Genomic DNA, 21412 nt, shown 5'->3' on the forward strand with positions numbered 1-21412 from the left:
TATATATATATAATTATTATTCTCACTGTTTATTCATATTCTTATTATGATGCTAATGATTGTAGACTTGGCTGTGCTGAGGAGTGTGTATATTTAAATAGCGTATACAGAAGATTAGAGGTTCTATTTTAAAGAAGTGGTACCCACCGATCGTTGGGGCTACTCCTCGCCGCACAGCGAGCATCTCTACCTGAACGAACTGTGACCCCTGCGAAACTACAAGTGGCGTGGGAGGGGTGAGGGTGGGTCATCCGGAGTACAGCACGCTCTGTTAAAACACATTCATTGGTGCAGGAAACACAAACTCGCCCTCCGCTGGACCCCAGCGTGTTTATGAATTATTTTTAATGGCCGCCTCACAGCCAAAGGACACAGAGTTTTGCTACTTTGCTGCACCGCTGGAAAGACGTTTGCAGGGACGGACCCAGAGATGGAGGACTGTGCTCATTCTGACGCCTCGACCAGGCTGACTTGATGAGTGTTTGTGCGTGCGCGTGTGTGTTAAAGTGGATTATAGCACAGATGTGCCCCACAGTGGGCCTTCAAGCCTTGGACTTAATTGATGCCCAAAAATGATGCCTACTCCCATGCTAGGACTCTCCTTCTTGCTTCCCTGACCCCAGTGTGCCAAACTTAATCATATTTTCCATGTAAGCCCTTTCGTTGTCACTAAGGGGGTGTTTTTGTTTGTTTATTTGTTTTTTTATGTATTGCCTGTAAAAGGGAAAAACCTCCATTGCCCCTAGGATGATACACGTTCTCATATCTAGCACAGTGAGAAGAGGGCTAAACAGGTAAATGCTGAGCACCCAGTCCTCCAGGGAGCCTGCCCACCTGCCCTGCAAAGCAATAAAAACCTCACGATTCAGTGTCAAACTCCTCCCCTGATGTTTCTGATAAAATGCTTCAGTTTAAGGGTGATTGCAGCATCAACAGCTGAAGACTGTTGTACTCGCCTAAAACCCGACCTACAGCATCCAAAGGGGCCACAATATAGCAATACAAATACACTAATTTCCAGGTTAGAATTTCATTTTATACACTTACAGTACTGGATGGGGGGGTAATTACCCCATCTACACACACCAATGACAGGAAAGTTATCAGATAAATAAAGTTTCCTGTGATTGACTACTTCTAATCAATAGGTCCTCCCCGATCAAAAGATTACAAAAGTACTTTTTGACCGGCTTTATTTATTTCATCCCTTTTATCGTTTTCTGGCTCCATAAACAGAAGTTCCCCCTGGTTGCTTATCCAACCACAGCTTGTTCTAATTTCCAAAACAACCTTTAGAGATGTTTTAGGTTATGTGATTCACCTCACCAGGGATCACGTGCTCGCCCCACTGTTTATATCATCTTTCGTTTTGATAACACCTTCTGTAAGGTTTTTTTTTCCCCGTCGTTGAGTTTTGATTTTACTGGTTTTGATTTTGTTTAACAAATTCGGAGGCATAAAGCGAGTTGCATGTTAATCGGTGGCGTCGGAGCTGTGACACTCTCTCGCTCTGTACCTGTATGTGCTCACTGTGTCACGTTTTAGTCTGAGTCCTAAATCTCGCTCAGGTACTTTATGAGCCACCGCAAACCAACGACGAGCAACTGCCAGCCTCCCAAGTGTCTGCAGCATGATCACGTGCAGTCACATGACCGAGTGCGTTGTCACTCCAGAGATCATGGACATTTTATACATAAATGTCATTGTGGTGCTGTTTGGTAAGGAGGCCTCTCTTATTCAAAGGGAAGCTCTGAGTTTGTTTGTTTATTTTGTGCAGTATCACCATCGACGTGCCTCTCCTTTGGGGCTGCTGCTTTGCTTATTTAGCTTTTTAAAATCTTTTTTTCTTTTTCTGTTTTGTAATTTTCTGTTTTTAAATCTGCTGGCATTTTGTTTGCCTTAACCTCAGTGAGGTGGAATGAAAAGAAAGTGGGAGACAGCCTTACCCTCACACACACAAACAAACACACACACACACACACACTTTGCTATCATGCCCCGTCTCATCGCCAATTTACCCTAACAGCTGCTCCCTCCTTTCTTTCCTGCCATGCCCACCTCACCCCTCTGCATCAGTTGTCCAGAGCTTTGCTTTTCCCCAAAGAAGGAATGGACTTGTGAACTGGGAACAAACACCATACAGTCTGCATTTAAGCGGCTGCAGTTGCAGTCACCACATTAGTCCCCACCATCACCCCGTCACTGAGCTCTTTAGCGCTCTGCATGGTTTGGCAGGCCTCACCTGCTTCACCGGCTCAGCCACAATTATGTATTTTGGCGCTGGGCCATTTGCTCAGAATCACTTTCATCTCTAAGTATCCTGCTTTGAGTTTTAAGATTTTAGATCTGGAGAAAAAGAAGAGACTTGAACAAAGTAGTAAAAGAAACATGAAAACAATCAGGTCTGTCTCTGTGACTGCTTTGCTGACTGTGGTTTATAAGTCAGGAGATCAAATAAACCAAATACAACACCGGATTTTGTCTGTTCCTGACATTTTACACATTATCATGCTTTGCTCCACTCATCTTAATCTCAAACAGTTCATATGTGTATCAGTATATCAAAGCACAAATGGGAATTCTTCTTTAGAATAAACAACAAAACTGAATGTTATGCTGCGTTGAAGCCTCTGTTGGGAACAATAAAGTGCACCCCAAGTGTGATTTATGATTGCCACATCTGCAAGGGTAGCGAGAGTCATCACGGCAAAAATGACCCCGGCCCTTTCGCAGGGGTTCCATGCAGCGTCTTCACCTATCCATGAAGATCCAACGTTTTTTAACTATTCAGATAAAATGGAGAACTTTGAATGTTAAATCGCCGCGAGGGGAAACCTGTACGGAGTATGAAAGATACAAACATTTCCACGTCGGCTAATGTCAGTGCTGAGGCTGTATTTAATATCTTTAAATATGAAATTTAAACATCAAATAATGACACAGAATTGAGCTGGTTATTTTAAATATATGTAGATTTATATATATTACAATTTATCTTGCTTTTGGTAGTGCTCTTCCATGTCGAAAGGAGCCCACAAAAGATAATGAAAAAAGTAGTCAAAAATCAAGGCAGTCGAGGTGACTGGAGCCCAAAGGTTGTTTTTTTTCGCAGACTTGACCAAAAAGTTCATCCAGAGCCCGAGATGACATAACTGTGTCCCAGGCTGAGTAGAACTGAACATTACTATTTGTCAACATTTACTTTAAGTTTCACAAGGGGCATGAACAGCGGTCGGACGAAGACCCTGTGTTTGTTTGACCCCCCTGCACAGTGTGGAGTATCTCGCTCTTTATACTACGCCAGTTGCTCCGCCTGTCTAATAATGAAGCAGGTGGGTTTACATTGGAGATAGTTCAAAGCCCGGTGCGTCACACACGGACGCTAAAGGGTGCCTCTGTGTGTCAGTTACTGACGGCATGGGGCACTGGCCAACGGTCCGTGAGAACGGGTTGCTTTGTCAGCACTGTTGCCGTTGAGCCACCAGCTCAGCCGTCGCCATCTTGAGAGCTCTGAATTAAAGTAGTTTCTTATTATTTTACTTTTTGTATTCATATGAATTTATTCTGTATTTAGTCATGTCAATTTATTTGATATTGAACACCTGTTCAGATAGGGATCATTTGATTCAATTTACATCTTAGTTTAGATCAAGTCATCGACCAACCACAGAAGTCAACGGTGACAGTTCTCAGTAGTTGACGAGGGGTTCTCCTGGGCCAGTCATGAAGAGAAGAATGTGTGCCAGTAACAATAGCTCCACCTACATGTGTCCTGAAGGAGCCAGCTGAGATTTATGTCTGTGAAAACACTTCTCAGTAGCTGAGCTAAACCATTGTCTTCCCTTCAGGAAATGGGCGTTGCTACACAATGACTGTTTCTCCTGACTTGTTCGTCTCTCTACCTGCACCGACCCAGCCAGCCAAGGTCAGAGGTCAAAGGCCTGACTGTGCTACTGCAGCCCAAGTAATACAACATTATTGTAACCATTTAAAACACACATACATGAAGGAGACCCCAGAAGAACATTCCACAACAGCAAAGAGCCGGGTGGCACGAACTTCCTGAGGAAACAACACTCACTTCCTGGCAAATTAAGCCAAGCCGACGGCTGCTCGGGTTGATAACCGCCACTGCTGGCTGACCACTGAGTGGCCGAGGTAGAGCACCACCTTTGTGTCCGCTCCCACCCACCAGAATCAGATCTGCCCCCCACACACCACCCATCAACCAGCATAGTCACAAGTCTGTTAACCACCAGGACAGCCAGCAGCGTTGGGAGCCTCAGTGTTCCTCAGACAGGATGGGCCTTCTACTACTGCTCACCTCCATGCTCCTGTCCAGCTGTAAGACCACTGACCTTCTATCTTCTTTAATAACTCGTTGGACTTGTCTTTGTGGAGGTGGTTAAAAGATTTTTCTCTAACCTGGTGCTTTACTTTCTTATCTTGCTCCAAGACTACCTTCCAGGGAGCGAGGTGAACGCACAGCGCCGTAAGTATAATCTAAGATAAATTACACTTTACATAGAGACAGTTTACTGAATGTCTTCCACAGAATTGTCGTCAGTTGGTGCAGAAAGTTAAGTTTAAACAAGGCCCAGTGTTTATGGAACATCATTTCTTTATTTTCCATATGGACAAAGTTATTGGGCTTTGAGTTGGAAGACTTTTCAATCTGTTGTCACTCACTAAAAACATTCCCAAACACAAAGCCAAGAGAGACACATGGTCAGTCAGTGGAAACAGTCCTGTTTGTTATCAGAGCTTTGTGATCGCTGGTGTTTGGTGAAGCCGTGGAAAGAAGCGTTGGGAACATGTTGGTGAGCAGTGTCACACGCCTCCCTGTGCTCTTGTGTTAGTTGGTGGTTGAAGGCATGAGTCGGCCCAAAAGATGGAGGCATTGTCCAAGTCGGGCCCAAGGTCCAGACTTGAAGTAAGACAAGCGTTTCCATTGGTTTGTGTTTTTCCTGAAACAAAATTATAGAAAAATATATCTTTCATTTTAGTGAAGAAGTGCTCGATCCTTTCAGTAAAAGTACCAAAACCCAGATTTAGAAATGCTCTGTTACAAGCAAGTAAAAGTCCTGCATTTCAATTATTTCTTAAGTAAAAGTAAGCCGACAGAAGTATTATCAGTAAATTGTACCTCCAGCATCAAAAGTAAAAGTGCTCATTCTGCAGAAAAATGTCCCTATTACTCTATATTACTTGATTTTTAGCACATTCATCAATGTGTAAGCATCATTGTATTGCTGTAGCTGATGGAGGTAATTTATATATAGTTCGGTAGTTTAGTCCAGTGGTTTCTCTTTGCTTTTTCATAAAATGTTGTATCATTTTAACTCATTGGGCCTCAAACTGCTATAAATATAACCATCTGAGAAGTTTAGAGGAGATATCACTCTTTGGTGGAAATGATACTACATTTTTGAAACGGAGCAACTGGTTTAAAGAGAAACTGAACACATAGAAGTGTTTTTTTGAGCTGTAAGCTGAATGATTTGGCTGTACTTTGAACACATCAATGCTGCTGTTAATATTGATATTTATTACCAAATTTATAAATATTTGCATCCCATGGATTGAAAATGTAGCTCTTAAATCCTTCCTGGACTTCTCAAGGTCGATGCTGACATGAAGTCAACTTGTTGGGACTTATTTATATATATATATACTTATTTATTTTTATTTTTATTTATATCAAAACAAAAAAAAAGAAGATTAACATCAGCATGCACGTCACCCTCCTGTCAGCCCTTGCCAACTTTTTTGTGTTTTTTTTCAAAAAGGTGCAGTGGGTGGAGTTACATTTTGATAATAAGCTTATCAAATGTATGTTTTATGTAAAATCTTAATCTGAAGAGTAATTATAGCTGTTATAAGTCGAGTAAAACGTACATTATTTCACTCTGAAATGAAGTGAAGTATAAAGTAGCATAAAATAGAAATACTTAAGTACAAGTACCTCAAAATTGTACCAAAGTACAGTACTTGAGTAAATGTACGTTGTTAGATTTTCTACCACTGGCTCAGCAGGTACCTGCAACAACTCACGCGGCTTATCGAGAGCCCAGAGCAAATCTCTGCCCTGCACGCCTGAGCGTTCTCATCATCAGCCCTGCCAGGTCCTGCTGAATGATGCTGGGTGTGGGCCAGATTCAGCAGGCTCTGAAATGGTGATAGGTCCCCCGGGTGGCCTGTTTGTCTGACAAAGTGCTTTTCCTGCCCATTTTTTCCCTTGTTTTCCAGGTTTGTTTACTGCCTCACAACACCCTCGTCTGAGCCACAACAGCAGCCTGTTGTCTCTAATACTCCACCAGATGGGTGATCTGGTGGAGAGGCTCGACGTACGTGTACAGATGCTTTCTGTCTGGTTACACTGGGGAGCAGTTTTAAAATGTACTTAAAGACAAAATGTTTCTCTTCGGTCTTGGACAGTCGCTTTGACATTTGTGAATATGACAACAAATATCTCCTGTGGATCATTGATTACTTTCAGCCTGTTCATGCCTGTGAATCACGGGAGTATTTGAAGCGATTCACGGCTTTGGGGACGTTCAGGTTGTCATCAGAGCAAATATGGCCGTATGAATGACGCAGTCTGGCTGCTGCAATTAATCCAGAGACAATGGGGCTGGGAACAAACCATTGTTGATAACTGTGAAGAGATTGAAAGAGTTTTGTTATAGAAAAGAAATGAGCAACTCCTGAGGTTTGATCCAGGAAGAACTTTCTGTAGCTGTCATGTAGAAAAGCCACTGGGTTGGCTATCCCTTCTTGTCCTTGACAGCTGAACCATTTCATACCTGTAAGATCAGTGAACACATCGGCCCATCAACGTCACATCCCTTAGTGAGGCGGTTGGAAGATGCCAAACCCTGAGGCCTACCAATGACACGCATCAAGCCCTCTTTACCTCATCTGCAAACAAGTTAACAGCTCCAACAAAGCATCAAAAGCCGCTTCCAGCAGATCCGGCTGCATATAGACGGAAGATGCTCTTTCTTATCTACTTCTATCTTCTTGCACTGCTGTTGCTTTAACATTAATGATTACGAATTTATTTTACAGTCAAGCGTGCATGCATTGTTTCTTATATGACTCTCATACCAGGATGGGCTGCCATTCCCGGTATGATGAAATTCTACAGCAACACACCAGCTTCCTGAGTGCTGCGTCGATACTTAATCGTATGACACCTGTAATAGAAATTTGAACAGTAGTTATTTTATATGCCAGCAATTTGAATAGGAAGTGAATAAAAGGAAATTCTATTCAATCCACTTTAATTATGACTGAGAACTCTACACGTCAAAATGTGTTGGTGTTAAAGCTCAAAGGAAGGAGGGGAAGGCTGCTCACTCATGACTTCTAATGCAGTCGTTCTGAATGTCAATGTTTGAAAACTATTGAGGCGTTGCCCTCTTCAGGATAAAGAACTGTAATCATATGACATACTGTATATAGTGTACAGGACAGGTGTCAAGGAATCAAGATAAACATGGGAATATACTTAAAATCTTAAATAATAAATAAATCACAGAAAATAAAGATTTCACCTCACTAACCTAGTTGTGTACATGCAGTGAGCCTCTCTCCACAAGAAGATACATGAATGCATCCCTGTCAATGTAACATACATTAATGCCACATACAAAACTTTACAACCAAGTAGAAAGTAAAGAGATAAGGATGTATTTTATATTGTCCTTGACTAGCTATATAGAAGGAAACCATAGTGAAAAAGATGGAATTTATTTTCAAAGGACAAGTTATCTTTCAATTTATCATCTCACAATGAAGCAAAACCATTACAAAGCTCTTCCAGTGCTGTAGATTAGCTTGTTTTTTAAAATTGATTCGTTTTTTTCTGCAATCACTCCCTAGTATTCACGATAAGAGACATCACCCTGTACATCGAGCCCAGGAATGACGTGACCCGCGACACCAATGTGACACTGAGATGCAAGGCCACTGTCAGCAGCTTTGGGCTGGAGGCGCTGAGTCGTGAGTACACTATATACAAGGACAGCAACACAGTCTACACCAAGACCTCCAGCACCTCGGAGGACCTTCTGTACCCTCTGTCCGAGGCCAGAGTCTCCAACACCGGCAAATACACGTGCAAGATCAACATTGAGGGGAAACAAATTACCTCCGGAGCCAAGAAACTCACAGTAACAGGTTGGTTTGTTGTTATGGATACAGCAGGACTATTATCTGTTAATGTGGATGGATCCTTAATAATGAACTATTACATGCAGAATTTTAAATCCCTTTTGTGTAAAATCAAAAATTTACTTGAAGTGATGGGAGTGACGTGGGAGAATTACTTCAACTTTGGCAGAAGGTGGTGCTCTTTTATATTTGTTTACTTTTTTCAGCACAGTTGGATTCAATCTAAGCACATTTCTCACATATTGGGTTTTCAGGCCTGTCAAAACCAGTTCTCCACCTTAACAAGGGTGTGGTCACTGAAGGGGAGGAGATAACGGCCACGTGTACGGCGCCCGGCGAGACAGGCTCCTTCTACTTCTACTTCTACGAGAACTCCACAGAGATCCTGGATAAGCAGGTCAACTCTAACCAGGCAGAGGCCAAGCTACACTTCAGCAGCGCTGGCATCCACAGAATTCACTGTGCCTATACTGTCCTCATAACGCCAGACTTCTCGAAGTCTGAGGAAAGCAACACTGTCACTGTTTCAGTCAAGGGTAAGTGGCATTTTGTCTTTTATTTTCCAAAGCATTTTGAGCCGTCTTAGGGTTTTTTTCTTCATTGGCTTTGTCTCCTTAGAGCTTCCTATCAACGCAGTTTTGGAGATCTTCCCTCAGACCAAGATCTATGAAGGAGACCAACTCTTCATCTCGTGCACCGTCAGAAACGCTCTGCACACCTTGAAGAGTAGTCATCTATACCTGAGCCGGGGGAACCAGCTTCTCAGCAGGGGAGACACTAAAGTCAACCACAGCAGCGTTGCCCTGGCCAAGGACCCTGGGGAGTTTGAGTGCAGATTAGAGATGGGAGATGTTGTGAAATTTGACACAAAGACGATTTCAGTGACTGGTGAGTGGACAGTGGAAAGATGACCTGTGTGTGTACACTGTACATATAAATCTGTGTTCTTACTGCTGATTTGTTTTTATTATTTAATATAGTAAAAGCTTATGAGACAAGTCAAAAATGTAACTGAAAACATCAGTGAATTAATTAATTCAAATTGAGTTCCTTAGATTGTACTATTACAAGAGTCTGTACAGTGATTGTTTGTTGTGAATGCAGCCGAACGCAGCATCCTACTGGAAGCACGTCAATCCAGGAATAGTGCAAAGCTTTTGATCCAATTGAACCTCCATTTTAATAATCTAATTAAAAGTATTAATGCTTTATTGTTTTTGACTTGTCTGACAACCTTTTTCTACATTTCGTCGGTTTTACGCTCCATACATATCAGCATTTACACTGTTAAGTAACGTCAAGGCAGATGATGAACTGCCATGTTTTTAAAATCTTTCCTCAGAGCTGTTTGCGGTGCCCACTCTCACCATGTCTCCTGCTGAAGTCTTTCAAAAGGAATATATGACGTTAACCTGTAAAAGTGAGAGCTCTGCCTCTGAAAGACTCAACATGGAGGAGTTGACTTACACTCTTGATCCACCTGGAAGCCTACTGATCTCCAAAGGCACTGGAATATTTTCTGGCAGTGCCTTCCTGTATGATTTCAACTATACCTGTGTCGCTCAAGCCAAGGGCATCGTGAAGAACAGTGAGACCCTGACTGTCCGTCCTAAAGGTAAGCTTACTTGATCTCTTTCAGATGCAAATTTGGCCTCGTGTCTGAATACCCCCAGGTCACTTTTAAGTCAGACCTAGTATCATTTGCAAACGCAGTGCCAATCCCTCCTCTGTTGCTCTCCCTTAGGTTTCTTCCTTTTTGTCTCCCTGTTAAAGAGGATTTTTGGGGGAGTTTTTCCTGTACTGATGTGAGGGTCCCGGGACAAATTAGTTTTTTTCCTCCTTGTCCCTTTCGGGGCTCCGTACAAATCTGAATGGATTAACCTAAAGTAAATGCTACTATAGCATAAAACCAATGAGATGATTGATACCACTGTCAGAGTGATAGCAATTTATCATCAAACTTTTCTCTGTGTGGAATAAAACAAGAGTATTTCATTCAAATATTAAAAATGTTATCTCTCATTTATCATCTCATAATCCCAACATATGCAAAACGCAGGCAATGTTTTTCATCACAGTGTGAGGAAAACAGCTAGAAAAAAAACAACTTGTGCAACCACAATAATAATTAGACCGCATCTCTTCATTTTTTATTATCTATCTCATTCTGTGGATGTGTGACTGAATATCCAGCGCTTGATTCACATGTGAGCAAATAAGAATTAAATCCCAACTCAAAGCGGCTATCGTCAGTACGTATGTATTAGCAATGGAATAAATGTCTGTGTATAATGTGATGAGTCAGTGATGAGAAAGGCATAATAGGATTAAAGGTCATGAACCTGTGAACTGTACTCACTGAATAAAACATTATCATAAAAGTCCCCTATGTCTGAATGGCTTAAGTTTTTGCTTCATAGGATTTGCCCACAGGAAGTCAGTGTGTTATATTTTCTCTCTCCTCTTTAGTTCCTGTCTCCACTCCAAAGATCTCGGTGGTTGGCAGAGCAGTCCTAGGACAGCACTTCAAGATCCTCTGTCAGTCGGACATTGGCAGCCTGCCAATAAACTACACCCTGCTGAAGGGCTTCGACCAACTGAGCACTACCATTGTCAAGCAGCCCTTTCAACAAGCTCTCTTCACAATCAGCATCAACAAGCCTGATGAAATAAGCAAGTTCATGTGCGAGGCAAAGAATCGGAACAAGGAAGCCCCGCTCAGTAAAAGACTCAACGCTACCGTCATAGGTAAATGTTCAAAACTAGTATGTTTCTCCATCTTTACATGGTTAGTATATTCTTAATGTACCTCATCACCACTGCTCAAAAAGATCATTCAATGGATTACCATGTCTAAATAGTGTTTGATGAGCCACTGCAGAGCCCTATCAGTCCTACAAAACTATTGACATTGACATAACACTCTTACCTCAAGGTCCATCTAGTAGCTGTTCTGGAGCTTTCAGATCATATCACATGACCTTTCTCATTTCATGGAGTTTGTCCAGTTGTGGATGTGGATGCTGAAATTGTCATTTTTCTAAACACTTACAAAACGTCTGATCCATTTTAGCTAAACAGTTGAGTTTCAAGGTTTCCTGACCTCTGAAACAGTAGTTAAGAGAATGTTCCTTAAGTTATTCTGGTGCGTTCTATTGTGTCACATGATCCTCAGTAGATTGTTGTGGATTGCTCAGTTGCCATTAAATGTTTTTCCAGCTGCTGTTTCCAAGGTCAAGATTGAACTTTGAAACTAAGTTATTGTCAACATTATTTTATAGTGTAATTTAATAAATACAAACACTCCCCCATTCCTCTGTAACACATTATGATATAACTTTGAGTTAAGGAAATAGGTGGACATTTTTGGAAATACACTTGGTTGCTTTCTTACCGAGAGTTATCTGGATTGATACCACACTCATGTCTGTCCGGTATGTTAAGTTACAGCCAACAAATTGACTAATGTCTACTCTTTTCCTCCACTTCCCTCTCTCAGTGCCTCTGACGCACCCAATTCTTACTGTCATCCCCGACCTACCGGAAATATCTGAGGGAGATGATCTCTTCCTCATATGTGGTGTTAAAGGCTCTCCGCCGGTCACCTTTAAGTGGTACCGTGTTGGCAACGAACAGCCGCTGTACACCACCACATCCAACAAGAACAACACGTACTACCGGGTCCACAGTTTATCCAAAGAGCACAGCGGCGTGTACTACTGCGAGGCTGTCAACCACGCCAACAATGTCGTCAGCAGTGACCGTGTCACCATAGAGGGTGAGACTGATGGGTATTTATGCTCAGTAGGGACTCCACCTGCTCCAGACCGGCCGCTCTGGGTCTGACCCTGACCTCTGGGGCATGCAAAGAAAACACAAAAAAACTTCCTTTATAAACTGAAATTAAATAAGAAGTAAAGAAATATAGTTATGGCCCAGAAACTAATTATGCTTATTGGCATTCTCACCATCTTTGTCAAAGAGAACTATTTTAGTATGATTTTATGAAAACAAGTCAATGAAAACAGTTTGAGTCATCAGATTAGATTGAACATTTCAGTCAATCTAGCCAAAATATCTCATTGCTTCTTTCTCCCAAGCCATCCATCCATCTATTGTCTTCCTCTTATCTGGGATCGGGTCGCGGTGGCAGCAGGCCAAGCAGAGGACGGACCCGCCGGTCTTTGTAGGTTCGTCAGATTTTGTAGGCGAGGAAATATCTCGGGGAGTACCATTGTTTGGTTCCAGAGCTGAATTTAGATGGAGCCTGGTTCAAAGATTGCTTTCGTATGAGCAGGACACAGTTTGAAGTGTTGCTCCAAAAAGGTTCCGGTAAAAACCTTCCATTTCAAGGAGAGAAACAAATTATTGTGAGGCCATCCGCTCGGAGACCTCCTGACTCAACTCATTGTGTGTTGCCGTTGCCGGTGTAGTCCAGATATGGCGAGCAGCACACAAAATTGAACTTTCTTTTTGCAGTTTGTTCTTATTCACCACAAGCAGCCAAAACTCAGACTGCCCAGATGTTAGCAACAGATACAAAAAAAAGACGAAATAAAAGCAAGGCTAAAATTCCATGATGGTGGACGGGTTATGATGTCAGTCCGTCAGAATTTAAAGAAAGAGGGACTAATTAGAGAAATTATTAAAGTTTTGCTAACTTTTTTTAAAACTTTTTTTAGTTTTCACTTCCTTTCTCTTTCTGAAACAACTTTTGCCATCATGTCCCATTTTATTCTTTCCCCCTTGTGTTCTTGTTTGTAACTGACTTTCTTTTCTTTCTGTCTGTTTCTCTCTCTCTCTCTCTCTCTCTCTCTCTCTCTCTCTCCATAGTGCGCCTCGCGTTGTGGAAAAAAGTGCTGATCGGTGGTTTCTGTGTTCTGGCCGTGTCTGTGTTGGTGGTTGTGTGTGTGCTGTGCTTCAGATCCAAGAGAGGTAGAGAGACCTACAGTCCTCCAGCAACTCAGCCTTCTTATGTCTAACTATGTATGAAAACCAACCGTCCTCCACCTACTTCCTTCTGCTCTTCTTCTCACATCTCCTCTCTTATTGTAGGTAAAAGCACAGAAGCAGCTGCTGAATTGTCAGTGTGAGTTGTCTCGACCTCTTGCCTCCTCTCAATGTGACGGATACTGTCGAAGTTAGTGACAGTGTAGATGAGGGTGTATCAGTGTCATGTTTCTGTTATTTTTAGCCTTCACAGAACCATACTAGTTGTTTTCCATGTTTGTAACCCTGGCCAAGAAATAGTCACATAACTCTCCATTAAACCACAAATTGTTATTTATTTTTTTACTCTTATTAGTAAGGACTAAACAAACGAGACTTAACATGTTAATTGGTGAAATTCATAGGTGCTGGATGCAGATTCTGTTACCTTTTGACAGAGTCCTGTCTCCTGTTGAAGCAACGAAGCATATTTATTATTATATAATACATGTCATTTAATAATCCCTAAGGGAAATTTCATTGTTACAGTAGCCAAGTCAACCAATAAATCGCTAAAAAGTAAATAGGTAGGTGAGAAGCTAAATACAATACATAAAAACGATTCATTCTAAGGTAATGAAAACACAACCATTCTTAGTTTCCGGTGATTATACACTAATAAAAACTGCCAATAAATCCTCCGAAATCCTCCGATGTTAAATTGTTTCCGTGGTGGGGGCATGTCATTTTACGCCACCATCACATAATAACCACATCACGCTAAGATGTCGTGGTCATTTGACGTATATCTGTGAGATCACTTTGATTTTGTGAAAAATGTTTTTAATATACTGTACGATGGTAGTGTTCAGTACTAGTGCACATTAGAGAAGTGCAACTAATGTTAGATGTGCTTGGATATTTAAATATAATTAACTGTACATGTATACTCACTGGTAGAGAGGTATGTTCTGTACCAAATAAAAATAGTAATAAGAAAAGTTCAGGAAAATGTAAAGAAGTAAAAGAAATCACAAACCTAAAGGCCACCAGTATGGTTATTAAAGTGCATTGTTAGCTTGTATCACATTTTATTGCACATAGTTTTCATGCTTTAGATCATTTTGGCATTTAGTCGATTTTTCTCACTGCTGCAGAGTTGACTTTATTTTTACCATCTCTCAGAAAGCCTGCGAGCCCTAAATCAGATGACTCTTTAACAGTGAATCTAACCCACGACACAGAGGTTTATAACGCAGCAACAGGTAGCTTGGTTTTACTATTCTCTGTTTGTACCACTGACTGTCCTCATTAGTCATCATCTTCACAGCCATGAGTCATTTCTCTGGCCTTAACAGTCATAGCATGTTCCCTGTTGTAGCCACAGCAATCCATTTCCATCCCATGATGTTCTAACATGCATGCAGGGCCTATGTTGTGGTGAACCTGGCGACCTGTGTTTATCTTTATCTTTCCAGTTGATATCCTGATATCCTGTTAAAGTTTATGTGCACACACAACGTGTTTGTTTGAGCTAATTTTCTTCGTCCGTCTCTGACTTTTTTTGCATGTACGTACATCGTGTTTGTGTCTAAGTGTGTATTTGCAGAGGCAGGAAAAGTAGGATGTTGTTAGAATACAGTTGTTGTAGGACCTAAACTCTCCGAGGTTAAAGCTGTTTTTACGCTGGAAGAAGCTGCTTAAGTAGCAAAGTACATGACAATGATTATCAATTGTTGCAAACTGCTTAGAGCACCCATTATCATCTTCTTCCAGGAGCAGCGCCAGTCTATGATGGCATGGAGGGGAGAGGGACCAATGGGGCGCGAGATAGCGTGGCGTCACTTCCCGTTGACATCAGCAACAGGAGCAGCTACAGTTTCCCAGCAACAGTGTAGAGATGCCCCACAATGGGCGGGACTTGAATTATACTTTTTATAAACTTTCAAAGCAAAACGAAGTTCGATGAAAGGACTTTGAGAGCAAGAATGGAAAAGAACACAAGAGGCAGTAATGTTTGTGATGTCAAGTGTTGTAGGATTTGGACACACTTTTTTTTTCACTGATGAGTTTTCTCAGTGAAAAGGAGGGGCGTGTTATGAAACAATAGAAACCAGGACCTGCTGCTCCCTCTCCCCTCCTCCTGCAATTTAGATGGCCTTTGATTTTATTCTCAACATTGCTGTCTTTGTCCTTTGTTTCTTCCATCACCACGTCTGTGGGATTTTGTGTCTTTTATTGTTGCAACTGCTCTGTTTGTCTGATGTGCATGTCTAAATGGCCTTGGTGACAGATTGATTAATTTGTGTATACATTTTATCACCATCACAGGAAATGTGTGTATATATTTTTGGTTTATCCAGTGACCGGTGGGACACTTGTAGAATAAAGACGTTGGTTTTATTTAGAAGTGTGTCAGTACCATTCATTTTGCTCCAGCTGTTGTATCTGAGGCAAAAAACAGTTTATACTGCACAAAATGCTTTCCAAGAGAACATTATTATTATTATTATCACGCCTGTATTAATCTTACAGTAACCATACTAAGCACAGATCTAAGACAAGAATTCCAACATAACATGAAGTTGATTCATTACCTAAAAAAAAGGAACGCACAACAGAGACTTCCTTGAAATGTTGAAGTCCCCAAAAAGTCTGTTGGCACAGAGCAGGTCAGTGTTGATGAAACTGGTGGTGGAGGGTGGAGGGTGGGGCTTATCTTGTTTCAAGCTAGGCAAGTTTGAATGCATGCAGCAGGTGGAGGAAATGAATCACATGTGGTTTGCTTGAGCTGTGTGTGAGATTACATTACCAACTGGGTAAAAGTTGTTTTAGCCAGAACGTATTGTGCAGCCGCTGCTGAATTAACATCCTAATGTGCAGAAGGCAGTAGCAGATTTCTGTATTTACCAGACTAGCTTTATTTTAAGAGCAAGCAAGCAAGCCTCCACTAAAGCCCAAGTTGTAGATATGTGCCACAAAAAATGTCTCCGCATCTCTCAGTTATTGCTTTATGAACAGAATATAATCTTGATATTTGACTTTTGCTCATGTGTAATATGCTTATTCACTTGCTTGCAGAGAGTAATTTGAGAAGACTGTTACCACTCTAATGGCTGACTTTTTAATATGAAACTACAGCCAGGAGACAGTTAGCTTAGCTAAAGTTAGCATGAAGACTGGCGCTGTAAAAAAGGTTTTAAAATAATAATTCAAAAAACAAAATAAAATTCTAAAAATCAAAATGACAAGTGACCCTTCTGTAAACCCACATACATTTTTACACTTTGGTTTTTGTATGGGTTAACCAAACAAAGGTTCCAAGATTTTTCTTTAACCTTTGGACAGAACTGGTCAATCTGTTTCCAGACGTTATGTTAAGCTAAGCTAACTGGTTGCTGGCAATACCTTCATATTTAACAGATTTAAAGAGTGGTATCATTTTTACTATGTAACTCTCAGCAATAAAGCAAATATGCGTGTTTCCTTAAACTTCCTCTAAGACACTTCATAGATGTCAGCTGACATCATACATTGGCAATGTGTCGTTTTACTGCTCTTTATTAAGGTATATTTTTTATTCTAATTAGTGCAGAATTCTTACAACGTAATTAAAGTTTGTCTTTCTGTGTTTCACAGTGAGGGTGGGCGGAGCTGCAGTCAGTGTGTGGAGCGAGCGACCACCTGAAGAAGGTGAGCTGGGCTTGTAATAAGTAGCCTACCATTATATTAAAGATTTGACTAAAGATGCCTTACAGTTCCTTGGAAGCATGTATAAATTACATGGATGGACCTATTGAGAATTACGCACAGACAGCATTAACTTATTTTTTCTCAAAAGTTTCGCTGAACAGCAGCCACTGGCAACAAACGGCATTATGAGCTTATAGTTAATGCCAAAGTGTAAGTAGAGAAGAGTCATGAAGTTGGCAAACTGATTCAGTAATGTCAGTAGCACAACAATAGTGGATGTAGATTTCAGTACATTACATACAGTGTTGACGAACAGTAATAATAATTTAGTATATTTTCTTGCAGACTTTGCAAAACACTTTTTTTGGATCTCGTAAGGCAGCAATGATCCATGGTTATTTCCCTTCCAACTCCTACCGGTACCTTTAGTAATATTTTGGCTGGAGGGTCACCAGGTCCCTGGACACCGGGCCCACCCACATCAGTGACGGATGGTTTCTTTTTACTCTATAATTGTTTTTATTCAACAACATCAAAGCTATGTATCACCGCTATGCCTGATGTATGCCTACACTAGTGTATGCCTACACTAGTGTACTACAGCCAAAAATGTGTGTTGACTGACTAACCGTGCACATCTGTGACCAAAATAATATTTCACACCGATCAGCATTTAATAGTTTATTAGGTTATAACTAATCAAAACTTGTGTTTTGTCAAATTTTTGGGACAAATCGGTCAGGATTCAGAACAAATGCATCATTTTTTGGGATGTTTGGTCACCCTACATGAAGGGTCACACTTGATCTTGTTAACTAAAGTAAAACCAACACAACTCAAGGCCTGTAGCACATACAGTAGTCATATGGTTGAAAGCTCTGGAAAAGACAAGCGGGTGGACTTCGAGCTGGGATTGTTTTGTCAAACTTTTATTTCCAAGGTCAACAATGAACTTTTCATGCTCGAGAAAACAGTACACTCATATATCAAGTCATGCAGAGGGTGTAGCGTATTTTAAAGAGAAGCTTGTTCATGTATTTGCGTGCAGCCAATGACGAGGAGAGCAGCATGGTGTCCAACGAGCCTGATGTGGAGTACACTGAGGTGGTGCATCCCCGGCCAGTAGATCCTGCCAGAGGTGAACAAAAAAGAACATGTTGTTTTGAGTCCATCTCCCCTTTGACAACTTTTTGTCCCTCTATTTTCTTTATTCTGCACATTCTCTCCCCTCCATTACAAACCTCCCCACATTCCTTTACAGTTGATAATACAGACCAACACTTCTTGGGAGGGGCATAATTACCCATAATTAACACATCTCCAAGTTGCTCTAACTGCAGGGATTTCCAGAACCATTGCAGACCTCATAAACAGGAAGGGTTGACCTAATTGCCTGGCTGGTTTCTGATACTGGCTCCTTCTTCGTTATGGTTCTCTGTGCTCAAGGTCCCGACGGGCTGAAGATGGCCGTTACAGAATGTGACACAACCCACCTACTTTTAGATTTCTGGTCATGATAGATCTAACAGACAGTTATCAGCTAAAAAATGTGTCTTTGATGTTCAAGCAGGCTAATGTGTTGCTTTTTATTATCAACAGTCCCCCTGAGAAAAGGCACAGACACAGTGTATAGCGAGCTCCAAAACTCTCCACATGGTGAGTTTAACATTTTGAAAGTTGCACTGATGACGATTTTTATATTGACAATTGATTACGTTACTGTGTGAAGTTGCGAAAGGGGTTGCTCGAAGTCAGAAATCCAAATTATCACTCAACTCGACAGAGTGTTTTAGCTTTTTTCAGCTCATTGTTGGTTTTTTTTAGCCCGTATTTTTACTGTTTTGGTTCCGTCTCATCGCTCCTCATCAGCCTTGTGGCTGATTATCCCACTGTACACTACCTGCCCACAAAGTTAGCAACAAGTGAACCCAGTGGATCATTTCGCACTTAACGAGCCAGTTATTTAGATGGATAGTTTACCCAGGCCAGCTACAGAACCGTTACTATATCCTGTTACTGCTGGCAGGAACCTCCTGCTATTAAAACAGCAGCCAGACGCTGGATGTGTCTATCAAGCAATTTATCGGAGTCTTAATGTTTCCTGGTCAACAGTGACAAAAGAATGACTTGAGAGCAGCATCTGTAAGAGTGAGAGGGAATATTCTGAATATTGACTCAGACAACAGGGACAGAACTCAATGGCTGAAACAAAGGCCTCTGCAGAGGAAGAACAAGTGAGTCAGCAAGCTCGGTCATGTCGTCATAACTGTCAAATGACTAATGCATAACTGTGAGGTGGGCAGGATACACACATTTAACCTGTGATGCTTTTGCCTTTAGGTGCTGCTGACCATCATGACTATGTAAGTTATTATCTGCACAATCACACTCATGTTCTTCCTGCTACTTATTATCATTATACTTAGGTGTCTTTTGCTTCGCCCGAAGCACAAAATATATTAATCAAATGCTGTATGTTTATTCAAAATATATATGCATAATTGAAGATGGGTGCTATGACTTTTCTTCTTGATAACTTTTTTATTAATTACATTTTACAAACAAAGAAACAAACATTAATATATAATTAATTTATATATATTTATATATATATGTATATGACATGCAGAGTTCATAAGTTATGTAATGAATTGGAGGAGTATTACCTAGAAGCAAGCAAGACTGTATGTAGTATTCAAAAGAAATGATAAGTAATATTAGAAGCCTTTTGACAAAACTTGATTCAAGTCACACATGTTAAGTGGTGAAACAATTGTTCTTCACCATTAACTTGAACAATGACTTAAACAAAGACTTTTATACAGTAGCATTACTCATGTATGGGATTTGTATACTAAATGACTAAAATCAGCCATGTGTCCCTGAGCTGGCCGCCTCCTGGTCACAAGGATACCTTGCAGGCCGATAATCCAGAGCGAGAGGAAAACGGCCGTCAAAGTTTCCAGAAAAGAACAAAGGCATTTGGGCTGGGGCTTCCTTCCCTATCGCCCGATCAGATCAGCGCTGTGGCCCAGTCAAATTACCTCAAAGCCCATCTCAGCCAGCAAACTGTCCCCCAGCATGCCTTAATCACTGCTGCGCCTTACAGCGCCGATTGTCCCTACATGGTGTTAGAGGCAGCTAAAGAGAGGAATGTGGAATAATACACTAAGGATGTGACATCAGGATCTAAAAATGGGTGATTCTTTCATCAGTGTATCTTCTTGATGGCAGATTATGCGGTTTGGTCTGACAGTATTCTTACTATGGTTTGTCTACTCCACAGGAAACTAATGCTCAGTAGACATTTTGGAGTTTGTATTATGGGGAAAAACAGAGCATCCTCTGAGAGTTTGTTATTCAGTTTTGCTCCATTCAAAATGAGGATTAGCACTTAGGTAGTTAGGAAGATGGATGAAAACACAGTTTAAAATCAAATTTGCACTCATGCAGGAGCAATTGTTTTGCACATTATCAGGAGCCACAAAAATGTTTTTATAACCTTATCCTGCCAGGCTTTTAAAGTACTTAGCGACCGCACCAATGTGTGCTTTAGTTTGCTTTGTGTTGTGTGTGCCAGTGTTTAAGGATCAAGATAATAAATGAATCAACCACGTTAGTGTTTAATTGCTCTGCTTTGTGTGTCAGCAGGGTTCAGTAGAGTACGCTGAGCTCAACAGTGAACAACCTGAGATCAATAGCTGCGGTCTAGAGGTCAACAACCACCAGGACCTGCCAGTGCCGGTGGATTAGTGGATTATCGCCTTGTCTCCACTCCCATCTCTTATCCACACTTTTTGTACAGCTATAAATACTGTTGTATATCAATAAAAGCATGAAGTCATGAATCCTTACTGTGCTTGTTGGTGTGTTTTTTCTTTCGTGTGACAGCAGGCCTTTATATTACAGCTGCACAGAGATCTGACAAGCAGAAAATAACTTGGCTGTCAATGTCATTAGAAAGATCAACTGTTTTTCACAGTAACACAACTCAACTTCAGTTGAAGTTACTTTATTTTCCATTTGAATTAGTTACAGAGTTCAAACTTACTGAAATGATTGCATGGCTCTCTTAGTCATGTCAACAAGGAGACGACAAGCAGAAGAAGGTGGGTGTAAAATGAAATAAAGGGGAGATATGCTCATTTTCAGGTCAATACTTGTATTTTGGATTTCTACTAGAACATGTTTACATGCTTTAATGTTAAAAACACATTATTTTTCTTATACTGTCTGTCTTTATATACCTGTATTCACCCTCCGCTTCAAACGCTCTGTTTTAGCCGTCTCTTTAAAGCGACTGTTCACCCCAAAATCCAAAATTCATGTTTTTCCTCTTACCTTCAGTGCTATTTATCGATCTTGATTGTTTTTGTGTGACTTGTGTGAGTTTTGGAGACATCGGCTGTAGAGATGTCTGCCTTCTCTTGAATATAATTTAGATCTGCAAGATGGCAATCAGCCACCAAACAAATAAATAAAATAAAAAAAGTCAACAGCAATGTCTCTTTCCAGAAATCCTGACCAGGTTGCTCAAGTTAATCCACAGACCTTGTGGTGTGCAGTTTCATATAGTTCCTAGATGAAACTGCTGAACTGTCCCATTAAGCCC

The 21412-nt window shown here is 41.0% G+C and overlaps 1 protein-coding gene across 8 annotated transcripts; it reads left to right on the plus strand.

The window, feature by feature from the left end:
• Positions 1-6: 6 nt before the first annotated feature.
• pecam1b (platelet and endothelial cell adhesion molecule 1b) lies at positions 7-20664 on the plus strand. Of its 8 annotated transcripts, none has more exons than XM_031867172.1 (16): positions 7-4344; positions 4457-4492; positions 7888-8184; positions 8433-8714; positions 8797-9066; positions 9521-9793; positions 10648-10926; positions 11678-11956; positions 13012-13113; positions 13234-13267; positions 14293-14372; positions 16747-16800; positions 17849-17938; positions 18400-18456; positions 19141-19163; positions 20449-20664. In XM_031867172.1, exons 1-16 carry the CDS (start codon positions 4302-4304, stop codon positions 20551-20553), a joined length of 2304 nt encoding a protein of 767 aa, XP_031723032.1. In that variant the 5' UTR covers positions 7-4301; the 3' UTR covers positions 20554-20664. The 8 variants fall into 8 exon arrangements, with proteins under 8 accessions (XP_031723032.1, XP_031723033.1, XP_031723034.1 ...); XM_031867173.1 differs by having other exon boundaries at positions 20452-20664; XM_031867174.1 differs by lacking the exons at positions 13234-13267; positions 14293-14372 and having other exon boundaries at positions 20449-20663.
• The last annotated feature ends 748 nt before the right edge of the window (positions 20665-21412 follow it).

This window comes from Anarrhichthys ocellatus, unplaced genomic scaffold (genome assembly GCF_004355925.1).
Source record: "Anarrhichthys ocellatus isolate YVR2014 unplaced genomic scaffold, GSC_Weel_1.0 scaffold38, whole genome shotgun sequence".
In the NCBI taxonomy this organism is placed as follows: domain Eukaryota; kingdom Metazoa; phylum Chordata; class Actinopteri; order Perciformes; family Anarhichadidae; genus Anarrhichthys; species Anarrhichthys ocellatus.

Excerpts from the sequence above, each read along its gene's own strand:
- pecam1b (XM_031867172.1), top strand. The coding sequence starts at position 4,302 with ATGGGCCTTCTACTACTGCTCACCTCCATGCTCCTGTCCAGCT. Across the intron at positions 4,345-4,456 it reads CTCCATGCTCCTGTCCAGCT|ACTACCTTCCAGGGAGCGAG; the intron begins GTAAGACCACTG and ends TCTTGCTCCAAG. Across the intron at positions 8,185-8,432 it reads CAAGAAACTCACAGTAACAG|GCCTGTCAAAACCAGTTCTC; the intron begins GTTGGTTTGTTG and ends TTGGGTTTTCAG.